This window comes from Zootoca vivipara, chromosome 3 (assembly GCF_963506605.1).
Source record: "Zootoca vivipara chromosome 3, rZooViv1.1, whole genome shotgun sequence".
NCBI classification, from domain to species: Eukaryota; Metazoa; Chordata; class Lepidosauria; order Squamata; family Lacertidae; genus Zootoca; species Zootoca vivipara.
The window spans coordinates 103,186,582-103,208,433 of record NC_083278.1 but is presented as its reverse complement, the minus strand read 5'-3'; the positions used below and the strand labels follow the sequence as shown (position 1 = coordinate 103,208,433).

General features: G+C 44.5%; 1 protein-coding gene across 1 annotated transcript; it reads left to right on the top strand.

Moving 5' to 3' along the window:
* Positions 1 to 10,684: 10,684 nt before the first annotated feature.
* Positions 10,685 to 20,426, top strand: GNMT (glycine N-methyltransferase). The gene is made up of 6 exons (XM_035111120.2): positions 10,685 to 11,022; positions 12,665 to 12,792; positions 15,903 to 16,016; positions 17,563 to 17,705; positions 18,288 to 18,409; positions 19,934 to 20,426. The coding sequence occupies exons 1-6, from the start codon at positions 10,817 to 10,819 to the stop codon at positions 20,103 to 20,105; spliced, it is 885 nt and encodes a 294-aa protein (XP_034967011.1). The 5' UTR covers positions 10,685 to 10,816; the 3' UTR covers positions 20,106 to 20,426.
* The last annotated feature ends 1,426 nt before the right edge of the window (positions 20,427 to 21,852 follow it).

The following is a 21,852-nucleotide window of genomic DNA, read 5'->3' as shown; positions in this document are numbered from 1 at the left end:
ACGCTCAATTCCACTTCCCTTTTCAGCTCTGTGTGCTTTTCAAGGCTCAGGTTAATTCTGCTGGAACCAGGTTCTGGGAAAACGATCTATTCTGGGGAGCCAGGCTGATCCGGTGAAGAGGGAACCGACGGGCGCATGTGTGTCTGTAGCCCTTGCTCAAAAATCCAAATGTGCCCCCAAACCTAAAATGTTGGTTTCCCTTGGTGTAGATGGGCGCTCTGTGAGAGCGACCCGTGGTCTGACTCCATAAAGCAGTTTCTTACATTCCTTGGCTGAGCAAGTAGACCAGCAGCTAGCAGTCTCGGAGCTTTTTAAAGGGCAACTCAGTCCATTCTCATTTTTCTCAGGGCTTTTTAAAGGGATAGGCATTGTCCCCAGCAAATACTTGCCAGTCCTAAAAGTTGGACGTTCAGTTAAAGGTCATCTGTGTTGAAGACTTAGGAGAGCTTTCCTGCAATTCACTGTGTGCTTCCTCTTCTGCACTTCCTCTTATTGGTGCTTTTTATCACGCATAAGCAAACAGCTTTTCCTGTCTTTTGTCCATATACCTGGAGCATATTTAATATTACATAATGCAGAAGTGTATGATTACGGCTTTTGGACATACAAGGTGCTGAATTTTGCAGTCACATTTCTTTTCTTTTTTTTAAGTTCTATTTATGATTTTTAATTATAACAAATAAACATTTCAGCAAAAGAAATGAAAAGAAACTATTCTTATATCTCAAATATTTGACTTCCCTCCCTCTCTCTCTGCGGTTCCATAAATTTGTTCTCTTTCTTTCCCCCTGCATATCCCAATTAACTTTATTCTTTTTTTCTCATCTATTTCCTATATGTTTTAGAAACTGCAAGTTTTTACAATTGCAATCACATTTCTAACATACAGTGGTACCTCGGTTTCAGTACACAATTGGTTCCGGAAGTCTGTACTTAACCTGAAGCGAACTTTCCCATTGAAAGTAATGGAAAGTGGATTAATCCGTTCCAGACGGGTCCGCGGAGTACTTAAACTGAAAGTACTCAAACCGAAGCATACTTAAACCGAGGTATGGCTGTAATGTGGCCACCTGCCAGCTATGGATCAGAGGCAGGAGGGAGCAGTCTAGGGGTTTTTTTTTTTAGTCCTCTAATGTTTATCATTGCTGTACTTAACTTTATATGCTGCTTTTTGATATAAGCATGCTCTAAGTGACTCTAAACAGAACAAGAAAAACGGAAACCAACACATCGTTATGGTGGCAAATAATCATTTCAAAACAACACGGCAATCCAGCAAATAACTCTCTAATCATATGAACGTAAAACAAATTATCCATGTGCCCTTTCGAAAGGAGGGATACGGGAATTTGTTGTTAAAATCAGTCAACTTTCTTTTTTTCATTTATGGGTCAACCTCTTCATCAAGCGCTCTACTACAATTCCAAGGTAGCTAGAGAGGTTAACCCCATATACACATTGTTCTCTGAATTATCTCATCTGTCTGTAATTAGCCTTTTTGTCACGCTTTCCAAAGGCGTTTGGAGATCAAGGCAGAAACTCATTCTGTGTTCTTTATTTCCAGTAAGTGTGTTGTGCGTATTTGGGGTGAACATCTTCCTGTGATAAACTCCTGGGTGTTGCTGGTGTGGTGCTTGCAAAAAGAGATGCCTGGCTGCGCATGCAAGGTTCAAGCACTTGGTTTCATCACCTGCTATGGCCATTGTGGCACCTGCCTCTCTCCCTGTCATTTTGGCAGCCAGCGCAAGTGAAGGGAAAGGAAAGAAAACCATTTATGGAATAAGCATCAGATGGTGCTAGTGAGATCGGAAATGCAAGCCCTACACCATAGTCTTGGTGTTGCTAAGGGTGGGACCTTGGTTCCCAGACTGTAGATTATCTTCTCCAAGGAGGCCAAGCTAGCCCTCCTTTTCTCTTTTGGCAAGAGGTTAAAACTATCCTCTTGAGAAGCTCGAACAGATGATCAATACAAGCGGCCAAATGTGTTTGAAATGTTTGCTGCATTTTACTTCGGCTAGCATCTGTCTTATTCCAAGCTTTCCGGGTCACGTGGCGAGCATGACTAAACAGCTTTTGGTGCAGCAGAGGCTTGACAGGCATATGTCAAGAATGCTTTGATGGTGTTTCCTGCTTGACAGGGGATTGGACTGGATGGCCCTTGTGGTCTCTTCCAACACTATGATTCTAACATTGTGACATAAACCAGTGCGCACGGAAATGCTGTTTACCTTCCCACCGCAATGGTACCTATTTCTCTACTTGCACTGGTGTGCTTTCGAACTGCTAGGTTGCCAGAAGCTGGGACAGTGCAATGGGAGCTCACCACCGTCGAGCGGATTCAAACTGCCGACTTTCCAATTGGCAAGCCCAAGAGGCTCAGTGGTTTAGACCACAGCATATCCCTTTACCTTTTACTTCCGTTGATATGGACACTATACTTCTGTTGATGCAGCCTAGAATAGCATTAGGTTTTTTTGCTGCTGCAGCACACTGTTGACTCATGTTAAGCTTCTGGTCCACCAAGACCCCTGGATCCTTGTCACATGTACGGTACGGCTAGTAAGGCAACATATGGCATTCAAACACAAAAACACGACCAAAGCACCATTTTCTCAAACCATTGGGGGGAAAGCAAAGCACTTTCCCTCCCGCTAAATGTTAGGAGTACATAATGCTTTGTGTATAAATTAGTATAAGAATATGGTGGCTGTCCAGAGTCTCTTGGTAGTTGAACCTCCTCCCCATATTTTATCAATCAAGGGAATCATAGCTCTAAAACTGTGTCTTCTGGTGTTCAACTGCTGTCCTCACTTGAAAGGTAAATGTCTCCATTCATGTAAATTCCCGTATCTTGGCTTGTCACAGTTTTAGAAGCTCTTTATTTGGGTCATTCTAAGGTTTTCATCTGTATCCACAAAAGAAGCATTTTTGAGGTTGAGTCTAAAAAGCAGCTGATGGCTTCTCACATTTCCACTGGCACATCAAGTGAAAGATTTCTGTGTAACAGGCTGCTGTAACCACCTGTGTGCCTGAATGAGATAGCTTGCAGCAGCAAGCCAGCCAAGCTTGCCCAGAAGAAGATGTGGCTTTGGGGCTGGAAAACGCATCCCTGGGTCCAATGGACCAATAGCCTGATCACCTGTGAGTGAGGGTTGGTAACCAGATAGAGAAGCGCGAGAGCAGGTGCAGCCTTGACCAGAGAGGGAGGAATCTGGAGCACGAAACAGGCTGCTCTCCCAGTGCACCAAAAGTCAAGACTGGTGTGACGGGTTAAGCAAAATAAAAACATTCTGTGCCCAGCAACAGAAACCTATGCCTTCACGATTGGCATCCGCATACAAGTGCGTGCAAGGAATCTCGTAATGTCCTATCTAGTTTGCCTCTCCCTGCAGTAGTTTCCTCTTCCTGGTATTTCTGTTCAGTTAAATAAAAACAACAGGACCCTCCCAGAAGAGCTAAGTAATACCCTGCATCTCTTGACGCCAGCTTTGCAGATGTGTCATTCAGTGGGCATTTTCATTTATTTCCAGCTAGTCAGGTAGTGTCATGTAAAATCACGTCACACTTAAGTGTTATATATATATACCGTGTTTCTCATATTATAAGACACGTCTTATATTTATTTTTTCCTGAAAAAAACACACCATGGCTTATTTTCAAGGGATGTCTTATTTTTTAATTAAGTACCGGTATCTGTACAGACCACAGACCTGCTCCCACCGGGTCTTCGCGTGCGGCAGGCAAAGGCTGCAGCCGGGTCCTGGGCCTGCGCACGCGGCAGGCAAAGGCTGCAGCCGGGTCCTGGGGGTTAACGCGGCAGCAGCAACCCTTCTTTGCCACAGACCTGCTCCCACCACCCGGCACGGCTTATTTTCGAGGTATGCCTTATATCTTTTGCTTGTGAAAGCTGTTTGTCACAGATAATACTTTGTGTGAAAACAAATGTGGGATCACTTTGAAACAGGAGACTTTGTGTGGTGGAGACGCCTTCTGAATTGCTCAAATCTGCTTAGATAGATAGATAGATAGATAGATAGATAGATAGATAGATAGATAGATAGATAGATAGATAGATAGCTTATGGAAGCTTTTTCTGCAATGCTCGAATTATTTGATGACCACCTTGTTCCTGAATGCCCCTTTGGTGAAATTTTTTAATCAAGATTTCCCAACGAATAGTTGAAAAAATGTTTTTAAAATAACTTGTTGTTGTTGTTTAGTCGTTTAGTCGTGTCCGACTCTTTGTGACCCCATGGACCATAAGGCACTCCTGTCTTGCACTGCCTCCCGCAGTTTGGTCAAACTCATGTTCGTAGCTTCGAGAACACTGTCCAACCATCTCGTCCTCTGTCGTCCCCTTCTCCTTGTGCCCTCCATCTTTCCCAACATCAGGGTCTTTTCCAGGGAGTCTTCTCTTCTCATGGGGTGGACAAAGTATTGGAGCCTCAACTTCACGATCTGTCCTTCCAGTGAGCATTCAGAGCTGATTTCCTTCAGAATGGATTAAAATAACTGGATTGAATGGATTAAAATAACTATCTTTGTACAATTCCAGACAAAGTCACCATATCAGGTGCAACAGAACGCGGGCACGTGCTCCCTGCCAAGCTGAGACTGTAGGAAGAACGTAGCACAAATCTCAGCAAATCCAATTAAATTGAAGAGCCAGTAAACATCCCAATGTATTAAACCATGGTAGATTTGAGGAAACATTCATTATAAGGATGGTTTTCATATTTATTATCAAAAAGTAAGCATTACCCACAAGGAATTGTTAACACTCTTATGTAGTGTTCATGACAGTTACGTTAATGACTTTGATTTTTTAAAGAATAATTTATATATGAAAATCACCTTTAGGTGAAAATAATGCTATTATAATTATTTTAAGCTATACTCCATTGACAGCAGCCCCTCTCCCCCCCCCAAGCAAATGTTACAGGGGTAAGAAGAAAAAGCCACAGGTGCCATAATCTCAAATATAGGAGCCCTAGAACTTGACCTCTGATTTAAGGGAGGTGAATCAGAAACCCTGTTGGTGGCTGAATATACTTTAAGTTTTATTTATTATTCCATTATTGGCTTTGCAACCAAAAAGCAACACCAGGCTTGAAGGGTTGTTATGCATACCCTGCCCTCTCGAGCGGTTCATATAATAGAGAAGCCATTGCACTTTATTTCACAGGAGGCTGCATCGCACCACGTGGAACTGCTTGGCCGTGCAATTTTGTTTTTGTTTTTTTTTTAATTAATTTTACACCAAAGAAAAATACACACATACAAGCATTACACACCAAAATTAATTTCATACATATATCTGAACTTAATATTACAGCCCATAACTGCATTCCCTTTTACCTCCCTCTCCCCGTCACTACCCCCACCCGTGGGTGATCTCAATATCTTAATTCTCCTCATTGTTGTGTTGCTTCCCTTTATCAATTCATCCTCTTATTTAATTATTATTTTCTTATTTATCCCTACGCGTTTCACCTATTATCTAATAATAAATCAATTCCAGAACCGTGGTTTTTTCATGTATTCCTTCACTCCCTCCCAATCTTTTATTATACTCTGATTTGAATTACCCCCTGATAATTGCCGTCATCTCTGCCATTTCTAAGAATTCGCAGAGCTTATTTTGGCAGTCTGCTATCAGTGGAGTTCTATCGCCCTTCCAATTTTTTTGCAATCAATATTCTGGCCGCTGCTGTTGCATATAGGAATACATTTCTTTTATCTTTTGGGAATGTCTCCAGATAACAGACCTACCAAAAATGCCTCTGGCTTTTTATTAAACGAGATCTTAAATAAAAAATTTTAAATTCTTCATCTACCTCTTTCCAAAAATTTTTTATCGGTTTACATCCCCACCAAGTGTGGTAATGGCCGTGTAATGTTTTGCAGTACTCCCTTCTGGGCAACCTGTGGTGGGCGGAATCAGAGGCAAGAGTGGTGACAAAGGTTACCTTTGTATATTCACTTTTACACACACACACACACACACACACACACACACACACACACCTCCCTCCAGGCAAGCAAAGAAGCATTAACAAAGTTCAAGGGTACCTTCTAATCAGGCAAAACTAGTCAACAAGGGTTGACTAGTGTCATTGAGTGTCTTAAGAGGCCTGTCTACCTTCCCCACCCCTGATATAACCCCTTGTTAATCTTCCATCACAACAGATCTTCCATCACCTGCCATGTGAGCCTTATTTTATTTTATTGTTTAAATCTGGATTTGCCAGGGATCGAACCGGGGACCTTTTCGAAGCAAAAAACACAAGGCCTATCCCTCCTCAATCTCTCAGGACATCTCTACAGCCAACATGTCTCCTTTTTCTCATTGGAGAAACTGGTAGGGTTGTGCCGGCAGCAAACATTGCCGCTGTTTAAATAGTGGCCGCTGGGTTTCACAGCACATTTTTGCCCAGTTGCTTTTGTTAAATAAACAACACACTTCGTTTCGCATTGGTGGTTTTGTCATCTCTCCCCCGGATCTCGCCAGCTCTTGCCTCTTCCTTGATTATGCAGGTTTACCTTGATCCCCAGCTTCCCACCCCCCACCCCATTCAAATATTAATCAAAAGTTTTGCTGCCAAACGAGCAAAGGTTGACCCTCTCAAAGCTGGAAGAGGGCCCTGGTCTCTAAGGCAGCGGGAGCTGTGCGGGCATCAACTTGAGAGAGGGGTCAAGGCCAGGTGGATTCTACCTCCATACAAGATGTGCACACTTGAAGCATTAACCATTTTTGAATGAGCACCTTGTTTTTAAAAGCCGCTTCCAGTTCCAGGAAGAGTGTTTCTGCAAATGTCGAGTGCGTGGATTTGGTGCCATCGAAGGAACATGTGCTGTGCCAGCCCAACCATTTGTTGCGTCGTCAGGGCTGGTGCAGTTGACAATGGCAATTGTAATATGGAACCTTGCAAGACACGGGCTTTGCCGCTGCAGCCACTGGTAGAAACTGCCATCTGGATGCAGCCTTGACAGTGAAAAGCAACGTGCCTATTACCCAGCCATCCTCCCGTTGTGCCCATCTTCCATGCTTGACAAATGTTTTGCCAGCTCCTTAAAGGCTGCCAAAGACTGCGAACAATTGGCCTATTGGCACCCCTCAATTTGTTCCATTGCAGAAACTGTAAAGCACATTTTACTGTACATTCAAGGGATACCCAAACAAGGCGTACAGAAATAAAATACAGTGCAATGTACGTGTGTGCATTTATATCCATAAACATTTCTATAGGAAGCCCATTGAGCACAATGCATACTTACATGGGTCCTCCCAAAAAAACATCACAAAATCCATTGCCTATGGTCAGTGGTGACTTTGTTAATGAACATGAAGATCGCAGGGAGGCCAACAGGACCAAAACCAATGACTTAGTTGTGAGAAAGAAGGAAGGCAAGGCACAGGGCGGCTGGCTAGAGGCAGAGTGAGGTTGGTGGGGGAATGCACCATTTCCCAAATGGAACAACCTCCACTGCCTACAAAACAGCTGGACCTGTTTACATTCCTTGGACAGGATACACCTTAAGGCATGGGTCAGCAAACTAAGGCCCGGGGGCTGGATCCAGCCCAATTGCCTTCTGGATCAGGCCTGCAGACAGTCCAGGAATTGCCGTGTGGATCGGCGTGGATCTGATTCTGATAGTTTGGGGTGCACCATTTCCCACACACACACACCGCGGCAGTGCCTCCTCCCTCCCTCCCTCCTGGCTTCTCCCCGCCCTGCCTAGAGAAGGAAGGGGGCTGGGCTTTGTTGGTGCCAGCCCCTCTCTGGAGCCCTTTCACCGTCCCGCCACCACCACCCACTGCCACTCGCAAGACACAGGAGCCGCGGTTGGCTGAGCACCCCTCTTGAGTGGCTGCCATTTAAAGCAGCCCCTTTTGCGTGCCGCTCATCTTCCCTCGTTCATTCTCCCCCCCCCCAAAAAAAAATATAGTCCGGCTCCCCACAAGGTCTAAGGGACAGTGGACCAGCTCCCTGCTGAAAACATTTGCCGACCCCTGCATGAAGGCTTTTACATCAGGCGGCCTTTGAGCTACAATACTTGCCCAAGTGAAAAGAAAGTTTGGCAAGGCCGGGCTGGTGCCCAGGGATAAGCTGCTACAGGACAGGCCTGAAAGAGAGAACATAATAGAACACCACTTGCTTGTCACTCACATTTCCCAGATGAAACCACTCAATTGTATCAGCAGTGGTCTAATGATCTACAGTGCCTTCTGGATTACAACACATTTGCCTCCCACAGCCCTTGGATGCTAAGCTGACCGACATCAACCCCAAACCCAAAACAATTGCTCGCCACCAGCGACAGACCCTTTCGTAGATATATGGGCAGGGGGAACAGCTCCTGTGGCAGGCCCAGATGCCAACTCTGGCAACTCTGTGTATATACCACACATTTAAAGCCCGTGGCTGCTCCCCAAATAATCCTGGGAACAGTAGAACTACAATAAAGGGTAGAGGGGGGTGCAGGGGGAAGGGGGCAAGTGCCATTCCAACAAGCACCTCCCTCCCCCCATTGCTCTTCAATTGCTGGACTCCTTTCATTAACATACATTTTATTTCAGAGATCTTAACATGGGAAGCAACTCGCTGACGTAGGAATATGCTTTGCACCTTCCCTATGCCTTAAGGTTTAAATAAGTTTAAAGCAGCCATCCTGGAGCAAAGGAACTTCAAAAGGAGGCTGCCACGTAAAAGCATTAAACTACAATACCCTCAGAGTCGCAGTGCTATCACTTGTATACCGAACTGAGACAAAGGATTCTTAGCTAATTGTATATATGAATCGGCTTATCAGTGCCGGGATATCTGCCATCAGAAATCACTGTCTGTACTTTCTTGTGTTCCATTTCTCGCTTACCTCATTTCTTACAATCCCCACCTCTACCCAACTAGGCATATATGCAGCTGCAAATCCAGATAGCACTTAATGAATCTATCTATCTATCTATCTATATCTATCTATCTATCTATCTATCTATCTATCTATCTATCTATCTATCTATCTATCTATCTATCTATCTATCTATCGTCCATGGAAACTTAAGCCATAATAAATTTGTTAGTCTTCATCAGGGTGCGGCAACAGGACTCTGAGCTGGTGTTTTGCATAACCTCCCTATTCAACTTCTTTCATGGATGATCTTGCAGTTCTTGATTCGTATTTCTATCATTCAAAGGCACTCCCTCAATGCTAATATTTTCTTTTCTTTCCTTTCGGTTTCTCCAGTTCCTCAAGCGTTCTCTTCCAAGAACCAAAGCCACAGAAGAGAAACGGAACTGAGCAGGTCTTTAGCGACATGAAAGGAAAACAAAAAAATAAGTGAGCCTGCAGGGCTGGAAACGAAAGGAAGTAGGCAACACTTGTGTCCCCCCCCCTTTTTTAAAGCAATTACTATTGCATGACATACACACATGGACTATAAATGCAAATTGACTTCTAGTGTCATTAGTAATTGTATGCAGGCTATATTCTGTGTGATCTCTGTGTATTTAAAAATACAAAACACAAAGGAGGCCTGTGCCACCTAAGAAACGAGAAACACAGGAAGCTGTGCAGGTGGGAGATTTGTGAAAGAAAGTGATGGGAATGCATATGTTTGTGATGAGAGGGGCTCGCTTCCAATCTCAGAGCAATTTCCAGTAGGCAGAGACAACACATTCTTATCCCCTTGTTCCGATTTTGGACTAGATCTCAGTAAGTTAGTTGAACAAAGGATACAATGGCTGTTCAAACCAATGTCAAGAAAAGAAGGTGCACCCCACTTTTGCCTTTATTTTCAGATCAACGGCACTTTGGAAATCCCTCTGGCAGGTGCCTTCACTTTATTCTTTTTGGCACCTGCTGAATACATTCTAATTGAGTCTACCTTCCCTGGGAAATTTAGAAAAATTGTACGAGTTGATTTGTTCTTATCACGGTTGTGACATGCTGTATGGCTAAATAAGCAATGAGCAATCATTTTATTGTTTTGTCCTTTTTTCAACAAGCGGTATGGAAATCTTATGAAATGAACACATACATACATAATGATAAATTATTTGTTTATTTAATTTGTATACCTCCCTTTACCCACAGTGCGGTTCACAGCATAACAACAGAAGTTAAAAACACAAAATACATGATTAAAACCTGGATAGCTTCGTTGGTTAGAGCGTGTTGCTGATAATACCAAGGTTGCAGGTTTAATGCCCATATGGGACAGCTTTAGGGTGTGTGTGTGTGGTTGAAGGAGCCAATCCTCAGGGTCCCTTCCAACTCTACAATTTTATTCTCCCCCCCCCCCACCTGCAAATGTGTTCATAGGCTGCCTCCTGTTTTCGATATTGGCTGCATTTCTTAAAAATTGTGTCGTCGTCGTCCCCCAAAAAAATATTTTATTCAAGTCGACACCCCTGCACACATAACAGATACTTTAGAGGGCTTCCTCGAGCAGGTGCGCAAGGGGTACAGGTGACAAAGCAACACGAGCCACTGAGCTGCCGCCCTCCGGCTTGGAAACAGTAGACTGGTGGACTGTGCACGCAAGAGGGGGAGGAGGAGAGAGGCGGGGCCCGGCTGGGGGTGTGTGCCCGGCGCTGCGCCCTTTGATTGGCGAGCTGCAGGGCCGAAGGGGCGGCGCCGCGCCTGCCCCTGTTGGGCTGGCTGCCGGCCGCCGGGCTTGTTGTTGCGCGCAGTTGGCGGCAGCTGCCCAGACGCGGCTGCAGGAGCAGGAGCAGCAGGACCAGCCAGGCGCGCGCTCGTGGGTGCGCGCTGTTTCCCGTCCGTCCGAGCCCGCAGGAGCCTCTGTGCGCTCGCCATGGTGGACAGCATCTACCGGACCCGCTCGCTGGGCGTGGCGGCCGAGGGGCTGCCGGATCAGTATGCCGACGGCCGCGCGGCGCGGGTCTGGCAGCTCTACATCGGCGACACGCGGAGCCGCACCGCCGAGTACAAGAACTGGCTGGTGTCGCTGCTGCGCGCCCAGCGCTGCAACACGGTGCTCGACGTGGCCTGCGGCACCGGGTGAGTAACACGGCAGCAGCAGCAGCAGCAGCAGCAGCAGCAGGAGGAGGAGGAGTCTGTGCTGGGTGCTGGATCATGACCCAGCTTGAAGGCCTGGGCTCCCTTCTCCCCAGGGGGGTTTGTGTCTCAGGGTGCTCTAATCCGGATCCAGGCACCTTCCCCCCCCCTCATTGAAAGCACATGGCTCAACACCCCGCCCGCACCCAAGAATCCTGGGAACTACAACCCTCGGACTACAATTCCCAGCGCCCTCCAACAAACCACCACTTCCCAGGATTCTTTGAAGGCGTGCGCTTCAAACGCGTCGGGTGTGCTTTAAAAATGAAAGGAAAGGGGCCCCGTCGCTTTGTTGTGGGAGAGGCTCCCACCTTCTTAGGAATATGACACCCTGTCAGTGCCGGATTTATGTATAGGCTAAGTAGGCTGGGACGCAGGTGGCGCTGTGGATTAAACCACTGAGCCTAGGGCTTGCCGATCAGAAGGTTGGCGGTTCGAACCCCTGCGACCCGTTGCTCGCTCCTGCCAACCTAGCAGTTCGAAAGCACGTCAAAGTGCAAGTAGATAAATAGGTACTGCTACAGCGGGAAGGTAAATGAGATGAGCGCCACAACCCCAGAGTCGGTCACAACTGGACCTAATGGTCAGGGGTCCCTTTACCTTTACCCTTTAAGTAGGCTGAAGCCTAAGGCCTTAGATGCACTTTCTTTAAGAGATAAGTTTAGGATAAAATCCTTTATTCCTATATTAGATGCACTTGAAGCCAATTTAAAAAAGAAGTACTGTTTACAGTGGTGTTGCACAATTGGTTTCCATTCTTGCTATTCTGAAAGCATCTAAGCAAGAAATTCAGCAAGGTGTGGAACTGTTGATGGAAGCATACCCAGAAGATATGGACCTGAAACTTATTTAACTTTGCACTTTTACCTGTATGTGAGATAAGGCCATAGGCTTACAGCAGAGCACTCTGTCTCATACAGACCTTTATCAAATTATATACAAGGGGGGGAAAATCAGGTGGCCTTTCCTAATGTAGAAGCATTCATGGTCCCTAGTTGCTCAGGAGAGAGGAGTTTTTCAAGACTCAAAAGAATTAAAAATTAATTAAGGGCCACAATGTCTCAAGAGAGGTTGTGCGCGGCAAACTTAGAGAAACAAATTTTGATGATGTTTTCTGATGTCCATTAGAGGAGAAATTGTGAATTGCAAAATTTTAAATACCCATCCATTATCCTTGGCTTCACTCAATTTTGTTTATAACACTCTTCCATTTTCTTCTAGTCGTGAGGATGGGGGATTGGGAGGGGCCTCACAAGTGGAGTAGCCTAAGGCCTCTCTTCATCTAAATCTGGCCCTGGTTCCCATGCTCCTGGCTCAGCTCTCTTCTTCTTTATAGTTACTTAGTAAATTTGTATACCGCTCTCCATTTGAGGATCACAGGGCAGTTTACAGTACAGTGTAACCTCGACTTACCTCGATTCCTGCATTGCAGCGGGTTGAGCTAGATGACCCTGTGGTCCCTTCCTACAACTCTGTGATTCTATGATCTGCTCTCACTACTGGATAGCAATGCAAGGAACTGCTGTTCTGAGTTTACTTGGGGGATTGTTTAATCCAAATACCTGAACGCTTTTATCTCATACAGTGTGGACTCCATCATGCTTGTTGAGGAGGGATTCAGGGTCACTAGCGTGGACGCGAGTGACAAGATGCTCAAATATGCCCTGAAGGAGAGATGGAACCGCCGAAAAGAGGACGCTTTCGACCACTGGGGTATTTTATCTATTTTTATTATTAAAATCTTGCATCCCGCATACTTTTCAAAAGAAGCTCAAGGCGACTGACAAAACCGAGCTTTGCTGCAATGTTGAAGTGTATATTCATTCCCCAACCCAACCTGTCATTAGATCAGAAAGTTAACGTAAAATAGCAGTACCCCAATTGCAAAGTTCCCAAGCAACTATCAAAATGAAAACATCCCAATAAACCTGTAATAATAGTAGAGCTTAAAAATAACCACCTGAAGCTCTTTTTGTGTTGTGTGCATTCTGTGTGTAATAATTTTTGACAGCCACATTTTTAGCAGCTGTGTAGAACAGAACAGTGACAAGGCCCGACACCTCGTCTTGTGGCAGGGTGTTCCACAGGGTGGTCACCACCAGAAGAAAAGGGCCACAGCTACTCATAACTCACAGAGAGGAGCATACAAAATAAAATCTTGTAATCGCTGGCGAAGACAAGCAACTGACCAAATTTTTTTAGCTGATTTACCAATTGCTTTGTTACATGTACATGTACAAAGCATTTGCTTTGCTACTAAAACCTATTGCTAGATAGTTTCTCGGTTATGTTCCATGTGGAATAGCACAGGTATAGGAGGAAAGGCAAGGTAGTAATTTGATTAATAATGCCCTTATTAATAACCTTAATAAAAGTGAGATAGAAATGTAATAAAAGGCTGTAACAAGTGGAGTATTTTCTGCAGTAACACACCAGGGGGGGGGAATATCACCTCAAAGTGAACATGTACACCTTTAAATCTCAATCCCACTTATTAAAATTTGCCTTGGCAGCTTGAAATGATAGAGCTTCTGAAACTTTAGTTGCTTATTGCATCATACAATAAGCCCTGGTTTTGCTATAAACACTGCTGTATTTTTTTTAGTAATTGCTTGTGGTTTGCTAATTTTGTACAGGCAAAAAAAGGCTTGCTGCTGCACTTAAGCCTTAATTATCTGTAAGCTTCCTGCTAAGGATGCAAAACATGTACATCAGACTTGTGGCCCAAGCCAGTAACATCTCCAGTTGCTCTTGCCCTGGGTAGCTGAGGAGTAAAGTTTTGAACACTTCAAATAATTGGGGTTTGAGCATCTCTTGAAAGCTCTGCTTGCATTTGTTAGCAAGCAAGTTTATGTATATAGGCTGAAATATGATCGGTGCTGCTGAAGCAACTGGCGGAATGTCAGTGCCGTAATGAGCTCCTTGTTGACACATCCCTTTTTCAGGACTAAACTTGGTGTGGTCGGGTGTTTGTGTCTTTGCCTGGCTTGTTTACCTGCAAAGGGCGCAAGGAGACGCTCATCTCAGTCCCATCTTTGACCTGAAATAAGAGTATGGTGCCCTTCCTGACTTCACAATATCATGTAATAATAATAAGTGCACTGGCAAGAAGAACAGGGTAGAAAAATATCTCTGCCTTTTGAAACCTGATCACTGAAATGTAAACACCGTTGGGTCTTTGTGTGATTTATGATATAGGGAGAGGGGGAATAAATAGCACCCAATTCACAAAGAAGTATGTATTGCCTTGATGCTTAAGAAAAGAGTTTGACTCCTGGATCAATTCATCTGCTTCAACTTTGGTGCTCACATGTACAAGCGTCTCAAATTGTCCATGCTGTCCCTGTGATTAGGGCTGTATGTGTAAACAACTACCACTAATAATAAATTCTGTACCGAAATAAGCAAAATTCGCCAAACTGTAAGTTACACATGCATGTAAGTTACATGCGTGTTACCATAATTTGTTTTGGGCCTGTGATCTGCATGGCAATGAGCTATACAGGGCACTGAAGCTGTGCGTTAGTGTCACTGGAATTCTTACTGAACTCCATCTTCATAGATTTCTCCAGATTTTGGAGATTTTAAACAACAAACTATTATATCTGAGCTGCAAGGGCTAAGGACTTCATTTTTTTAAATTTTTGATTATGAAAACCTGGAGTTCCTGAGTTCTACAGCTAGTGTCTTTTCTGCATTTGCATGGATACAACAGATTTCAAACAGCCTAGTCGGTGATCTTTAGAATTCTGTTAAAATCAGATTTCCTATAGAGAAATGTCATTGTCTGACTCCTTTCCTTTTGCCTTGTTGGTCACAAGTGCATAGCTCTGTTTTCAATGCATCTTCTTTTTAATTAGATGTGATGCTGGCTTTCAGGTTCCTTCCTGCACTCAGATTGACCTGGGGCCAAATGGCATCTGCAAGTTGCATCATTTTCGGGTATTGCCAGCTGATGCCAAGCGGGCTTGTCATCAGAACAGAACAGAGACATGGGTAACCCAGCTGCTGGGTTCTGGGAATTGCATTTGTGGAAAGAGAAGCGGTATTAGCACCTGGGGAAAGACTAGCTCTTTAAGGCCAAGCTTTGGCTTTAATCTAATTAAGTAATTTTGTTTATGACCACAGCAGCAAATGAAAGCATGTACGAATTGGTTAAATGCTGAAACATCAAAGTAGGTGAGCCCATGGGAGGATCTGAATGCCACACAGGAAAAGCTGGAAGATCACTTGCAGCTGGGAATTGCAAGTGGGGAGAGTGCGGTTGCTTGCAAGTCCTGCTTGTGGGTTTGTCTCTCAACACAATTCCCAGTGCAAAGACTCCATATTCTACCTTCCTGATCCAGGTGTAAAAGGAATACAGCAAACCTCATATAGCCACAGCAAGATGGAATATGCTGGAAGTTTCCATTTTTGGCTGTTAATGGCTATGGGGAAAAAAGCCAGAATACAGTGTTTCTCAAACTTGGGTCCCCAGCTGTTGTTGGACCACTACAACTTCCATCATCCCTAGCTAGCAGACCAGTGGTCAGCCACAATGGGAGTTGTAGTCCAACAACAGCTGGCGACCCAAGTTTGAAAAACACTGCATTAATCAAAGAGTCTCAGCAGCAAATTGCAGGGAGAGAGAAACCTGGGGGTTATTTTCATGCTTAGCACATTGTATTTCGTAACGGAGAAGAGGCTTCCCAACTAAGTGCCTTTTTTCTTTAACACAGCAAGGTGGCACCTTTCACTGTCCTTCTGCACGAGGAATGTAAAATCCTGCAGCTGCAGAAAATGTGAGGAGGCAGAGTGTTCAATGTACTTTTTTTGTTCCACAGTCATCGAGGAGGCTAACTGGCTCACCCTGTCACAGGACCTAGAGAAGCCTGGCAAGGGCTTTGACGCTGTCATCTGTTTAGGAAACTCTTTTGCACACCTCCCAGATTTTAAAGGTGAGTGTTGCAAGGTTGGTTACATGCCCCTGGGGTCAGCAAGCATTGTCCAGTGCTATAGAAAGGGTTGAGTGACTGGGCCTTCTAGCCACAATGGCTATGCTCTCCTTTGATGGTCAGAAGCACTAATGCTTCTGTATACTGATTGCTGGAAACTGCAGGAGGAGAGAGGGGTCTTGTGCTCTGGTCCTTGGGTCCCCCAAAGGCTTCTGGGTGGCCACTGTGAGAACACAGTGCTGGACTGGATGGGCCATTGGCCTGATCCACCAGGCTCTTATTGCATACTTTCCTTCAGAGCCCATTTCCTCAGGCTACCCATAGTTAAGAAAGATAGCGGGTGATTGGGAAATGATCCATAATGAATTGAAAAAAATGTTTAAAAGTACTCCCCCCCCAAAAAAAACCAGAGTCCTTTTTGTTGGGGATAATTCAGACTGAAATTCACAGATGTCAAAAGGTTATTTACCGTGTTTTGTTAGCCCAAGAATGGAAAACGAGCGAGGTCCCAACCAAAGAACGGCAACTTAAGTTGACAGAATATGTGCATCTTGCAGAATTAACATATAGAATAAGAGAACAAGAAGAACATATGTTTAAGAGAAAATTGGAAAACGTTTATTGAATATATGGGAAATAACTGTGTGCAGCTGAAAACGCTAGCAGCATTAAGATAAACCCGACAGTGTAAATAAGTTTTGATGGATGTTATAATGGAATACTGGATGGTATAGTTTTTGTAAAATATGCAGGGATTTATATGTGAAATGAACCATGGAAAGAGAAGAAGGGAAGTCATTGATATCTTAAGGATGTAAAAATGAGTAGTTTAAATTGTTAAAACAGAAAATTTAATGGAGCACCAAGAAGGAAAAAAACACAGGGTCTCAGCTTCCAGAGGGGCGTCCCTTATAAAGTGCTTGAGATGCCACAGGACTCCTTTTTATGTGTGAAAGCAAGTTGACATTTGAGCAAGGACCCAATACACCTCAGATTGGTTGCAGTATGGGTGGGGAGCCTGTGACCACCCACATGTTGCTGGCTACACTTTGATGGGAAGTGGAAGTCCAACTAGATATGGAGGGCTGCAGATTCCCCCAACCCTCAGTTAAGGAATATCACACACACACACACACCAATCTGATCTAGACTGGGTGTAAGGCCAGTGAAGAAGTGTGTCTGTGCCAATAAATTTTACATTTACCGGTACTTAAGATTTATAACTTGTAAGATCCCTTGCAACAGCTCTAAGAGATCAGACAGAGGGAGTTGTTTGCTGCATGCCAGCCATGAAGGAGGCACATACTTTTATTATTTATATAGCACTATCCATGGCGCTAGAGAGAGAGAAAAGGTTTTCTGCACTAAAGTTTAAATCTGTTTTTGACAATGGGGCAATAAGCAGTGTGCATATTGATTTTAATGTTCTTTTTGATCACTAAAACAAAAACTACCGGTAGATGGAAAACTGGAAGCAGCAGCAGGAAACAAAACAGCCAACTACGATGCTGCAGTAAGGAATTTAATTCGTAGTTGTCTCTTTTCCTAGGTGACCAAGGTGCCCATAAACAGGCTCTGAAGAACATTGCCAGTATGGTGCGTCCAGGTGGAATCCTTGTCATTGACCACCGTAATTATGACTACATCCTGGAAACAGGCTGTGCTCCTCCTGGGAAGAACATTTACTACAAGGTACTTCCAAGAAATACCGTAGGTCTTTTGCCAAAGCCTTGCAGTAATAAAGGAAAAACAGTTTCCCCCACCTTCATGCTTCCAGCAATCAATTCAGACAGAGAACATGGTACCATTCTGCATTGTACACCCCACCTTGAATGCATCTCCATGCCCTAAAGAGACAATTCAGGGGCAAAGAAAGTGCATCAAGGAAAAGGCACCTAGCAGTTATTTCCCAAATGGGCTAGCTTAGCACACACGGTGAATTTTACAGGTGGAGGAGAGACACAAGATATTGACCTGCATTCTGAGATGGTGTAGTCTCATACTGTATGAGGTTCTCTGGATGTTTGAGCCAGGATTTGGATCGGCATCTGTCCTGGGTTCATAATTAGAATGGGAATAGCTCCTATGTGTATTTTTTTATCTGTATCAACAATAGAGAGAAGGGAGGGGTTTTGTGGGGAAGATGTGTCAATTGCATAGCCTGGACTAGGATTGTGTCGGGCTAATCACAATTAACTAGTCAAGAATGCACCAAACGAAGGGAATGAGAACTGGAATTTTATTTTTTCTCTTTTCCCCCCACCTCTGTCCTAGAGTGACTTAACCAAGGACATCACTACATCTGTACTTCTTGTGAACAACAAACCGAGCATGGTGACGCTGGACTATACAGTGCAGGTGCCACCCGAGGGGAATGACGGAAGCCCGGAACTAAGGTATGTTCTGTTCAGACCTCATATGCCATCCAGAGCCTTCACCCTGATAGCAAATGTGGAAGCATCCATCTATTTGGTAAGGTTGGGTGGGAGCTAACAGATGTCTGGGTCCAGATCAGCCAGGGCTTATCTGCTCTTGGGGCCCTGCTAATAGGAACCATCAAATTGGCAGATATCAGAACCAGGGCCTTTTCAATGGTGGCCCCACAGCTTCCTGTCCCTAGGTGTTTATGCTCTGCTCACTGGTGGCTTTTCATACACTTTAAACTCTGCCTTTACTTGTTGGCTTCATGTTTTAGATAGGTCAGTTGGTTTTGTTTAATGTTTTGTTTGATATATTACATTTATTAATTGTTGCATGTTGCCTTGTGGGGGTGTTACCTGAAAAGGCAAGATATTCATTAAATGGGCTATAACTAGAAGATACCCATGCCATATCCAACCTCGTTGAAAAAACAGCTCCCAACCAACAAGATTCTCTTCCTTCACATTGACTCTGAAAAATGGAACCACTGGAGATTATAGCCACGTCCAGGCACTTACCTGAACATGTGGCGGCTTAAATTGAGCAACACCGCAAGGCACACCAGCAGCTCTTCAGCTATTTCCACAGTTAGCTCAAAATAGCTTCTAAGACTTGTTCACTCTACAACTGCCCCTGTGACTGGAAATTGTGAGATGTCACGGTTCCCAACTAACAAGGAAGGTTTCTTATTGGGTTCCGTCAAGTGTGCTTCGAATGCCTTCTCCCCTTTGTGCCAGTCACACGTGTCTGTCCCTCACCCCTGGTTTAACATGCTTGTGTGTGCACCTCTGCCCCTAGTTTTACCCTTCACGTTCCGATTCAAAGGTAAAACCCAATCACATTCTGTTAAGAAAAGGATGTTTGCGTAGGAAAAGCAATACCTTGTGTTCCAACAAATATGCATGGCTAGAGCACAGCTTATCCAGCTAAGGGAGGATGCAGAGATCTTTGAATGTTTTATTTTTAGCAATAAATCAAACTTTCTTCAGCCCAAGTGGTGGTGGGGCCAGAGGCAAAGCAAGAAATGTGACTTCTACCTTTGTACAGTGGGCTGTAAACGTTAAGTTTCTTTCTATCCTGGCAAGCAAGGGACAAGTATTTCAGGAAGGCAAAATAACTTGGAAAGGTGTGGAGCAGGGCAAGTGATTGGTGTGGCCTGGATGGTGAGTTTGGCCTCTGGGCTGGAGATTTCTCCCTATCTGCAGCTTAAAAAGTAAAAGGAGCACCGATTCTCAAGGTTGAGCCATCACCCCACTGCGATCCCTTATCACTGAAAGGGATAAAATGGACTGCATGGCCCACTTACTGCAGTTGCTTCAAGGTTGGTGGTGAAACAGCAGAGAATGAGTGTGGCACTCAAGATCCGTAGCGGGAGATTTAGGAACCAGAAAGCACAAGAGTATGCGGGATGGGTAGTGCGCCTTACACAACTAAGATTTCTGGGGGAAGCTGCCGAGCAGACAGCTGCTGACATTTCTTTTGTGTTTGTGTCTCACCAGCCAGTTCCGCCTCTCCTACTACCCCCATCGCCTGGAGCCTTTCACAGAACTGTTGAAAAATGCTTTCCAGTGCCCGTGTGAACACAGCGTCTTGGGGGACTTCAAGCCTTACACCCCGGGCCAGCAGTACAGCCCATGTTATTTCATCCACGTGGTGAAGAAAACTGGCTGAGAATTACTCTGCCGACGACTCCAGCAGGTGTAGGCGGTTTCTTTTCAGCTGCTGGAGTGGCCAGTGGGGGCGCAAGCAGCAATGAATGTGCATAAGAGATACCTGAACCAGAAGAGGAAGTACTTGAAGGAGTCTTTCCCCTCCCCTCCATCTTGCCTTTTTCTATGGGGGGAAATCTAGTTAATCTGTTTTGGGAGACTGGAGGAGCCGTCGCTCAAATCGGGGAGGGGAGCTCTTGAGGGAAGGTGGTAGCAATGGCTTGCTTTGCATCTGAATCATATGCAAGGTCACATGAGCTTACTAAACTTTGTTTCTTGATAACTTTTTTTGGTTTTTGCTTCTCTGCCTTGATTGAGATTGCCTCAATGATTTGCACTGATGCTTGAAATTCCGATGAATGTGGTTGTGTGTGTTTCTTTGGAGGTGGGGAGGAGGGATGAGCAAATACTCGTGCTTTAGCTACACCTGGAGTAATGGCCATTTTGGGAACCTCATTAGTTTTGAAGGTGGCAGAAGAAAAAAACAAGGAAAAGAAGAAAACATAGCATTGTCTCCTGAGCTGGAGTGTTTATGTGAGTGAGGGTAGCCATTGGCATGCAACTCTTATAGGGTCAGTTGGGGGAGGAAGTGCCTGCCTTTGGCTCTTGATGCTCACAGTAATGTCACTTGGGATTCTGATGAAGGAAGAGTGCTGCAGAGTTCCCATTCATTTCAGGAGGCACTTAAGGGCACTTCTTAAAATACATTGTGCCCAGAGATCTTGATCAGGGACAATTGGACAGAGTTAATGGTGGCACTCTGATTAGCTTTCATGTATTTGACTTTTAGCACTTCTCCCTGAAACATTTCTGGCACTAGAGCCCCACCATCTCCTCCCCCAGTGTTCCCGAACAACTGGTAATACTCTATTTCGCCTTGCCAACAGAACCAGAAAAACAGGCTTCACAGGTTGGTGTAGGCAGCGAATGAACTATGGTAGTATAAGTTAGTGGTAGAGATTTTACTTGATCTGGACCTGGATGAGGCCATGCCTCTGTTAAGGATCAGCTATGTATTTTGGTGTTGCTGTGAGACCTGATACAGCTCCTGAAAACTTAGGTAGCAGCCAAGACAAGTGCCTTTTAGCAGCACAACTGTTTTGCCAGTATGATACAAACAGTGGTAACCTCAGGGCTGGATGATTGATTACAGTGTGTTGTATGTGGGAAACTTTCTGGAAATCTTTGTTAGTTCAGAATGCAATTGCTTGTTTAATCACATGAGCAGCCAGACAAAGAAATTCAAAAGAATGATAAAAGCTGCTTTTTTGAGTTCTTGTGGCATTCAATAAAAGTTTGTGGACACTTTGCTGCAGTTTTACACAAGACTTTAGGCTGTCAGCCTGAGCTGCCTTGCTCCGTAACTGGAAAAAGGTGATCTGAATCCCCTCCACTGGCAAATGCAGAAGTCCAGCAAGCCAAAGAGTACAAAGGTATCAGTCTTTCTTCTCCCCTCAACAATACAAAATGGGAATTTTTTCCCTTATTGCTACAATTGTAAACACCATATTAAATTGTCAGATTAGATAAACTTGGCAAAATGGTGAAGGAGCCAGCACGGGAACAAGACCAGTTCTACAAAACACTTAATTAAATATGTGATTTCATTAAGCATCAGAGTGCCCTACAGGAAGGAAGGTGAGCTCTGCTCTGCTTTTATGGTTTTCTATTTCTTAGTTCATAAAAGGCACTAAAGAGCATTTACGTCA

Coding starts and splice junctions, on each gene's coding strand:
- GNMT (XM_035111120.2), top strand. CDS start 10,817: ATGGTGGACAGCATCTACCGGACCCGCTCGCTGGGCGTGGCGGCCGAG. Junction 16,017..17,562: donor ACACCTCCCAGATTTTAAAG/GTGAGTGTTGCA, acceptor CTCTTTTCCTAG/GTGACCAAGGTGCCCATAAA. Junction 18,410..19,933: donor GACGGAAGCCCGGAACTAAG/GTATGTTCTGTT, acceptor GTGTCTCACCAG/CCAGTTCCGCCTCTCCTACT.